Source organism: Eucalyptus grandis, chromosome 1 (genome assembly GCF_016545825.1).
Source record: "Eucalyptus grandis isolate ANBG69807.140 chromosome 1, ASM1654582v1, whole genome shotgun sequence".
Taxonomy (NCBI): domain Eukaryota; kingdom Viridiplantae; phylum Streptophyta; class Magnoliopsida; order Myrtales; family Myrtaceae; genus Eucalyptus; species Eucalyptus grandis.
The window spans coordinates 5,387,219-5,397,021 of NC_052612.1; the positions used below are offsets into that span (position 1 = coordinate 5,387,219).

General features: G+C 39.8%; 1 protein-coding gene across 1 annotated transcript in view; it reads right to left on the reverse strand.

Annotated features, from left to right (window-relative positions):
- LOC104452362 (MLO-like protein 1) overlaps positions 1–2,111 on the reverse strand; it is a 31,748-nt gene extending 29,637 nt beyond the window's left edge. Inside the window, exon 1 of the mRNA XM_039316074.1 lies at positions 2,046–2,111. Coding sequence (XP_039172008.1) covers positions 2,046–2,048 — 3 coding nt within the window. The 5' untranslated portion in view covers positions 2,049–2,111. The remainder of the gene's footprint in view (positions 1–2,045) is intronic.
- Between the last annotated feature and the right edge of the window lie 7,692 nt (positions 2,112–9,803).

Consider the following 9,803-nt stretch of genomic DNA (forward strand, 5'->3'; position numbering starts at 1 on the left):
CGAAGAACGATCGGTTGATCCAATAACATTTTCGGCCAAAAATGGGGCGAATTAATTAACATCTGTAATAGGGCCTTTAGATGAGGATCAGTGATTTGACATATTCGAATGAAATAGTTCTTTCTTGTAAAGGAAAAAGGAAAATCTTCCTTCGTCTTAGCTCACCCTTTTCTTTTCAACTTATTGCTCACCAAGCCTACTCAAATAGCCTTGTATGAAGGGGTATCGTTTTACCTGATTCTCATCATTTTCTCAAAATCCTTTTGCAAAGTCCTCATTATGTACTTCTGAAAATCTTTCCCTGGATTCTCGGGATGACGTGCCTGTGGACACGACAGAAATGAGAAGTAAATTAATCATTTCAAGGCAAATTATATTACAACGCGGACCAAAACTAAATTTCAGCAGAAGAATGTCCTGTCCGTACCGCGATGAAGTTCTGGCGAAGAGCGACGTATTCACGCTCGCTCAAAGAAGTAAACGTTTTCTGCATAGTCGACACGAGCTGAAGAGGAAAATGCAAGACAATGTTGGGCCTCTCGTCAAACAACTCTTCCTTCCAGGTAAAACGTAAATATCGCATTCCATAACAATTATAGATAATATAGTGCTCATTCCACGTTTCTGAACACCCGCAGGAAGAATAATTATGATCCACGTGATATTAATAATTAAAAACTTAATAATTATTGAAATGCTAAAAACTTATTGGTTATGAGAAGGTGCAACTCTCAATAAAAGATGCGACTCTTATGATAATAGAATGTATTTTGATAAAATGCATGTATTGATAGTCTGTATAAACAATCCTGTCCTCTCTCCACCCAACACAACAAAAGGTTGCATTCTATTTTTCATCAGATAAAATACTTTAAAACAAAAGTGGATTGACGAAGACAAATCGAATTTCTTCATTTCTCCTATTTTTGTAGCAATCATTTTTTCAAAGTTATTATTGTGAATAAAGGTATACCTTCATCTCTCTTGTCATGAATAAATCATGAAAATTAAAGATTATTTAATCTAGAATCTCTGCATAAATAATTACATTATTGCTTACTCTTTGAATTGATATCCGTGAGCAAAGACGGATAGTTAAAATATTTGAAAAGAGAAAAATCATAAAAATCTATATAACTAACCTGAAGTTTAGTATGATCCAAGGAAATTATAATGCAGAACATTTTGAAAATTTTATGATAGTTAAGTTCACAAAGATATGCTCGATTTCGCAAGAGCCTGCAAACTGTCACTTTTTGCAGTCGCGGGAAGCTTCAAGAGACTCAACAACTTACCAAAGATCTGAACGGGCGAAGTGGGTTTTCATAATGTTCCAGAATATCCATGAGTGCTGCAGATAATACACAGAATAGAAATACCTCAATCGAATTAGAAAATTCTTTTGGAGACTGTACAAGAATTTTGAGGGAGTGGGATCACGAGGGAGTGAGATCACTCATCTTCTCCTCCCTTTTACTATATTGCTAGAGGAGGATAAATTCAAACACGTTACCAGTTTGGATGTCATCTTTTTCGCTCCATTTGTCATATATCTCCAGCATGCTCCATTGAAATATCTAACAACATGGAAGGACGAAAATAACTAACTTTAAAAAATTGATCCAAGAGATACCTCTAATTTTTTTTTTTTAGTGATTTTTCTAATCTGGTCAAATTTTATTTTTCATGTTTTTATGTGTAAATATGTGAATATCATTAATCAGATGAGGTACAAAAACTTAAGAGAATCCCCTGACATTTCAAAAAGACTAATTATGTGAGAAGATGGAGGAAGGAAGCCTCTATACTTTTCATTTTTAACTTTTTTTAAAAGTTGGAAAACTCGTAGAAAGAAATACTCAAACACTTGAAGCTTTTTGAAATACCAACCAATGTAGAAGCGGAATCACATACAAATTCTTTCATGTTTTTTCGAAACTTAAATACCATATATTGTTCTACACTATAGGAGGGAAAGTCGTAAGCAGAAGTAATAGAAAGCAAAAGAAAGATAGAGCAGAAGTGACAAGGATGTCGTAGCACACCATAGATAGTACTTTGAGCACACAGAGGACCACGTGAAAGGCAGCTAGCACAAAGATGAAAACGTCCAGCTGATGGACCGCTTCAACAGACAACAATGCCACCTTCCCCTGTTAAAGAGAGAGAGAGAGAGAGAGAGAGAGAAGAAAACACTGGAGATGTGCAATGACTTGTATAGATAATAAGTGTAATAAATGATGTGGTCGATTCTTAATCAGTCACAGAACACCATTTAATTTCTGTTTGCGGATTATCATATAATTTTGTATATCAATCTTTTAAACTTGCCTTTGTATTTTTAATAGAAGAAGAAGAAGAAGAAGAAGCAGCTGTGGCAAAGTTACTTTTTGACTGCAGTAATCTGTCGTATCATAAGCCATGGGGAGGAGGCGGCGTCCCCATGTTGCACTAGAAGTGAAGGAACTAGTAGTGACATTGGCGACGGCGGAAGAAGAGTTGGGCTTCTTGCAAGGAAGCAAGATGTTGTTGAGTCGCTCTGAAATGCAAATCTTCCCTATTCTAGTTTGGAACACCGTCAAGAGAAGCGATATGAGACCCAGTAGCATCAACTCTGCCATTGTCGTCATAACCCAAAAAATCAATAAATAAATAAATAAATAAGAAGAGAGAATTCGTGCGCATGCACATTAGTATTATGAAATAGTCCAAAAAAGAAAAAGAAAAAACCAAAGAGAGGTCACCATCTTTGATCTTCCGTGAGCCGCCAACGAGCGGCCACCATTCGCTTTTCTTCTTCAAATGCTACATTCGACAAGGAAACTTGAATTAAAGAATTGGCGGCATCGCAATTGACATGCCCGAGTTATGCTTAGAAGAGGTCCGTACTCTCGGACCCTAGGAAGCAAGAATAACCACCTGGCCGGCGCGACGAAGGGATCTATCAACAACGACAGAAATGGACACTATGCTGAAGCACACTACAGCCACCACCCACGTCGGCGTGTATTCCAAAGAATTCTCGTCTACTTCCGTAACCGCCATTTCTCTCTCTCTCTCTCTCTCTCTCTCTCTCTCTTCCCCCTTCTCTTCCCCGTGTATGTTTGTGTTTATTATGCCTCTCCTTCGATTCTCATATGGCATGTCTTCGCGCCCACATATATATAGAACGATGCACCAACGAAGATGTTCACACACATGATGATCACACACACGTCGACGATTACCTTCTTTCGTTTATTAGACAAAAGCCAAGCGAACCTATGAGGAACATGACTTGCTTTTCCGATGTCTTAAAAAAACTATAATCCTCAGATAAAGTCATCTGGTGGAGTGAGTTTTGCCTCGCTAGACGCCAATAGTCAATTTTATTTTAGGAATGTGAGGAACTAGTTTATACTTTATAGTGGAAACTGATGCCTATGCCACCAATTACACGAATTGATATTTAACTGTGATTGTCCGAGAAAGAGAGAATAGACTAAATGGAACATGAAAACGTGGCCTAATAAATTGAAGCTGCTCAAGTTGAGCAATATCGAGTTTCCAAAAGATGGGCGAGAGCAAAAATTCGCACTACACTTGAGGAATGAGCATTATGATGTCAAGCACATAATGGAATTTGCAGGGCCAATTGAATAATATCGAGTTTCTACATCCGTAATTTCTAGTGGCAATTGGCTAAAATGACTATATTGAAATTTCCCGCAAAGGCATTAAACTACCTTGGCAAAATTAAAGTGTTTAGAACTTAATTAACATCCATAAATAAGTTTAGGACTAATTGGGTAATAATCCTATATATGTTCCTATTGAAATGATCCCTTGCTTTTTTATCACAATAAAGTATTTATTCCAAAGGGCCAAAAAGGTAAAAGAATTGTGAATTGATTATTCCGCTAACAAACACAATTAAGGTATCTCATGCATTGAATGGCAGAAGAAAAGTATCTCATGCATGAATGATGCTTATTGCTTTGTGTTGAGTTAATGTTTTATTGTCAAATTGGTACTATCTTAATTATGTTTGTACATCCATCTATGAAACTTTAGTATCCCCAATTAATTTAGTGAAATGTTTGGTGATACCACATCTTACAATGCACTTTATATTATTGATGAAGATGATATTATCTAGCAAGTCAAATTAATTTGTGCTTGTATAGGATAAGTAGGTTATCCTCCATATTTAGAAAAGCCAATCTTAAAAACACTTGAAATTGAGAATGCCGGATAAGCCAAATTGGTAATTATGTATGGGTTATGTCCATACAAAGGAGGTAATTACGCTAGTTGCGTCTCCTCACCCTATCAACTATTAAAAATTTGACTAATAAATGGTTCAAATCTATAATTATTTATAGGTTACTTTCTTTATATATCTAGTGATTTCACATCAATCCAAGATAGATCAACGTAGTCAAAGAATTCAATAGTTCTACAAAATGCCAAATAAATATTCAAGTTGAGAATTAACAAAATCATTCACCACAAATTGGCTTAATAGTTACTTTTGTAAAGATACGACGGAGTCATATCCAAACCCAAGTGTTTCTCACTTGGAGTAATCTAAGAACCATGCTCACCATTTTATACGTGGAGTCTCATACGATGCTATATAATTTATACACATGAATAGGGTAGTTTGCATGCATTCATAATGTGACATCTCAAAATTTCAATCCTGTTTTCTACTGAATAAATCCGTCATTTCATTAACGCGCCTATATGGTTGTTCTCAAAGCTGATCACTCTCGAGATAATTAAACTATTTGGGGAAGTTATTAAAGACTTTAAGGCAAATAGACTTGAGAATTCGACCAGGAATCAGCTATTCGACCATACTCATCTTTAGACACCATTACGGCATAGTTAAAAATCAATTTGAGATCAAAGATATGTCTATACAACTGAGATATGTGGCTAATCGTGGGCCACTAAATTGAAAAATTCCCATCGGCCGACCCTAGACTGATTCTTTTGTCGTTTTGGTACCCTGTGTTCGTATTTGAATCCTTGAGATTTTCACGACAACCAAGAGTCGCCAATGTGTCAAGTGAGTTCATTATGGCTCAAAGAAGATCGACCACGGGTCATTTACACTAAAAATCTCTAAAAACTACCTGGTAGCCTAGGTCATACTAACAACGCGTTTAAGTGGAAATTAACCGTGTATTTAAGTCTAATTTTAGAAATTGAAAATTCTGTCACTCACAATAAATTCTAGGAGCATCGACTCAGTCTTTGAAGATTTTTCTAAGACCCGATACTTTTTGGGAAAAAGTCGGCATAGGATCGTTTTTGTTCAGAAAAAGGTCGGGATCGTTTTTTATCATGCAATTGGGATGCAAGATGGATCAATTGGTGAAGAAAAATACCAATTTGATAATTGAGGTGCCGATTGAATTTATTGAGGCCGAATTAGGTTGAATCAAGAAAGATCAAGTGTCCAATTGAAGCCAAGGTTATTGAAATTCATAGCTTCCCCCCTTGCCTAGCCAAAGTGGACAATTTCAAAGGTTGTGGGTGGGCATTGGTGGCTCAAGGAGAGCCAAGGAACCATACTTGGCCATGGATGGTCAAAGGCGACAAGGAATTGGAAAAACTTGGCCATGGTGGCCCCCTCTTGCCCTCTTCTTGCTCCTCAAGCCAACCGGCTAGCCATCCTCTCTCCTCCCAGCTTGTTCAACCACCAATAGATCAGAGGAAGCGCCGGAGCAATCCCTCGCATTGGAGCAGTCCCTCACGCCATCGCACTCAGCCGCCTTCACCGGAATGCTGCCCTTTCGTTCGCGCGAATGCCGTGCACGTCCGCCAGCTGTTGCCCCTTTCGCCGTCGTTCCAACTTGTCCATCAATCCAACAGGCTATTTTGCAGCCCAACAGGCCGCCATGAGCCCTTCTAATCACCGTGAGTCCATGTTGTTGGCCATTCAGCCTCACGTTGCCTTCACCAGCCTTGCTTACTTTGTTCAGCCTTTGTTCTCATTATTTGCAGCCAAGAACAAAGGAGGAACCATAGGGGTTTCTAGCAAATTCTAGGCCCGTTTTGAGGTAATCCCGAGCCTCAATTGCTAGGCCCGCCTTAAGGAAAGTTGAGCCCCGCGACGACCTTGTCGTTTTGCACCGAACCGCTCGTTAAACAGGTGAGTTTAGCTCACTAATCCTCTATTAGTCAGTTAATTATGCTTAGGGGTTGTGTGACATCCCGATTTTTCTCAATTTTATTTTCAGTCAATTGAGTCGGGCAATTCATCCGTGCATGTAGTTCGTCTCTTAGAGTTGGCCACTCACGAGGGAACTAGTTTATTGAGTGAAGTAATTAAGGAATTTTACCGCGTCGACTTGGGGACCGATCACCCTCGGGTTGGATGCAAGAAAATTTCCCCAAAAGCTACTAAATGGATTAGGCGAGCTGAAATCGCACCGGATTGAATTCAACCGTAAAAATTGGGATTGAACTTAGAAGTTGGAAGCCGGTCATGTCACATACCTTATTAGGATCATTGGATTAATTTATGGATTTTAATTTAGACTCAATTAGAAGAGAATTGATGGAAATTGAGATAATTAAATGTGCAAGAACTTGGACCCCGGCGGAAAATGAATTGGACCTATTGGAAGATGTTGTGAAGATTTGAGTTAGTGGAGAGTGACATCAGCAGGTGATGTCATGGTGGAGGCCAAAATTAAGGAGAGCTTGACAAGTGTCACAAGCCAATTGGCTCACCAAAAGTGGGGGTGTCCCATCCACTTCATCTTCAACCTCTAGCACCTTGGGAAGGGAAATTCGAAAATTGAGGGGGAGAGAGAGAGAGAATCCGGCGAGAGAGTTGCAGCTGGTCCGTCCGCCCCTTCGTCGCGTCTCCGCCGCCGCCGTCTCGCCCGCCGTCGCACGCCGTCGCCGTTCGCCGCTCGTTCGCGTGTGAGGCCCCGGGTGCGAGCTCGTCGCGTCTCCGTCGCCGCCGTCTCCTCGCCCGAGCTGCTGGTAGCCGACCTCCGAAGCTTCCCTCGCCGCCGACCGTTCGCTCAAGTCCCCGCCGGTTGTTGCACAAGCTGTCGCCGGTTCTCCTCCGCCGTTCTCCGCTCGTTCGTCGCCGTTCGTCGCCTTTCAAGCCCGGTTAGTTGCTGGAAAGAAAACCAGCAAGATCTAGCATCTTCCGAGCTCGTTTTGGTTCCCTTCTAGTGCTCATTTGGTCTTGATCCGTGTAGGTTTGTCGTCGGCGTCGTCGTGCTCTTCGCCGAAACCCGTCGGAAAGCGATTCCGGTGAGTTTACCTCACTAATCCGCGATTAGCGAGATAATGATGCCCTAAGTATGTTTAGCTTAAGTTGATTGAGATTAGGTGGATAGATTGGCTTAATTAGTTGTGGATTATATTAAGGTGATTATTTAAGGTAAATGATGTTTAGTTTAATGGTTAAGTATATTTATTTTTAAAATAAACCTTGATGTGACTTAAAGGAGTTTATTTATGATTTAAATAAATGCCTCGAAATTGTTGGATTATTTAATAATATATCTTATTCGAAATTCATTAAAATATTATTTTATAAAAAAAAAAACTCGAAAATTTATTTTGACCCTAGTTGCTCAGAATTTCGTGCCGATCGTTCTTTGTGCTAGTAGAATTTGAAATTGATGATTGGTTGTGATGAATTGAGTGTGATTGTGATTTATAGGGATTCCTTATGAAATCCTAAGTGTAGAAATTGATGGGAGATTGGCTGTGAAATACCACATATTAGAGGTCGTGCCCAAAGAGGCCGTGATAAACCACCTTGGAAAGGTCGTGCCCGATGAGGCCGTGAAAAACCACCTACAAGAGGTCGTGCCCGATGAGGCCGTGAAATACCACCTATTAGAGGTCGTGCCTGAGAGGCCGTGATAAACCACCGTGAAAGGTCGTGCCTGCAGAGAGGCCGTGATAAACCACCTATGAAAGGTCGTGCCCAGAGGCCGTGATAAACCACCTATTAGAGGTCGTGCCCGATGAGGCCGTGATATGCCACCTATTAGAGGTCGCGCCCAATGGGGCCGTGAATTGCCACTGTTAAAGGTCGCGCCGAGTGGGGCCGTGATGCCACTGATTCAAATTTGCCGAGTAGGGCCGTAGTTGAGAGCAATGATTGATTTGCTAGAATGACATGTAATCGGCCGAGTCGATTGATCGCTGAGACGATCCAAGTGGTTGAATGGTTTGATAATGTGATGGTGCCATGGTTGTTTGGTTATCATAATGGCACGTGGTTGAATTATATAAATTGTGCTAACATGCAGATGAGGGCTAAGCCGAGGTAAGTTTTCTATGTGTTGTGGCTAAGCTACTTCGGGGCGTATTTACTTTCTAATAGGGGTTTAGGAGGGTGAACTTGCTGAGACAAAGTCTCATCCCGGTTTGGGGAAAATATTACAGACCGTAGATGGCGGTATCTCGGAGATGGATGGCATGCCGACGGAGGTGGACCAGATGATAGAGAGTGCTCTTGACCCTTTTTGATGCACATAAACCCTGACCCATTTTTGGTGCATAGTCTCTGGATCCCGTTGATGTTTGTAAACCTTGTAATGATGATGATGTTTGAAAGTATGTTGTTTGATTTTGAGTTGATGTTCCTGCTGTCCTATCCCGTATGCTTTTGTAAGGGGTTTCTTAGTACGTTCCGCTTGCGCATAAAAAAAAGATTAAATTGGGGTCGGCGACACTACCTGGGAATGTCGCATTTCCATGACCATGGCGGGTTGTTCACGTGTCTCGGGGTTCGGGGCGTGACAGGTTGATTAGATTTAATTAAGTGCAATTATGTGGATAGATTAGAGTAGAGAAATTGGATGAGTGCCTTATCAATGCAAGTTAGGCAAATGGTTAGTGACATTAGCTAGTAGACTCATGTTATTATTTATTGAACGAACCTTAGAATTTTTCCAGGTCCATTTTGGCTTCCAATTAGGCATTACGGGACTAAATTGGATTTATTGCATTCATTTAATAATTTTTGTAATTATTTATTTATTTATTTATTTTCCGAAAATTAGGCTAGGATAGTCGACGACCTGAATTTTATGTTGATCATGATGATGTGATATGTTTATTTGTTTGAGCCTTAATTCATGCTGAATTGATTTAATGGTAATTTTAGGATTTTATTCCTAAATTAATTAATTATGGTAATTAATTGGAAAATCACTGGACATCGGTTTACAGCACCAAAAATATGTTACGGGCTGTTGAAACTAGTGTAATATTTGAAAAGTGAAATTATGATATTTTGACTAAGGCCGACCGTGTACGCATACACGGCTATTTTATCAAGAATGATAAAAAGATGAAGTTGATTATATGATTGGGAAGGTATACTATATCAGCCTATGGGTGATATATCAGCTTAGTAGAGAGCAGTATACCGATATACTATATTAGCCTACGGGAGATATGTCAGCTTAGCAGAGAGCAGTATACTTTATCAGCTTAAATTGAGCATTGTTAGTATACTATATCAACCTATAGACGATATGGCAGCTTAGTAGAGAACAATATACCCGAACATCTCAGAAGCGAGCTATACTACTTATCTATCAGCTTAGTAGTGAGCAGTCCTATCATAGCGGATTTTATAGATAGTATGAGATGAGCCGACCAAGAAAAGATCGTGGTGACATGTAATCGACTAGGTCGATTGATCAATGATTTGATCCGATATTATGAATTGATGTGATTTGGGATATCTATAAACAGTATTGATTTGCAGGATGAAACTGAGATCAAGGTAAGTTCTTTAACTTGTGTGGTGCATAGGCAGCCCT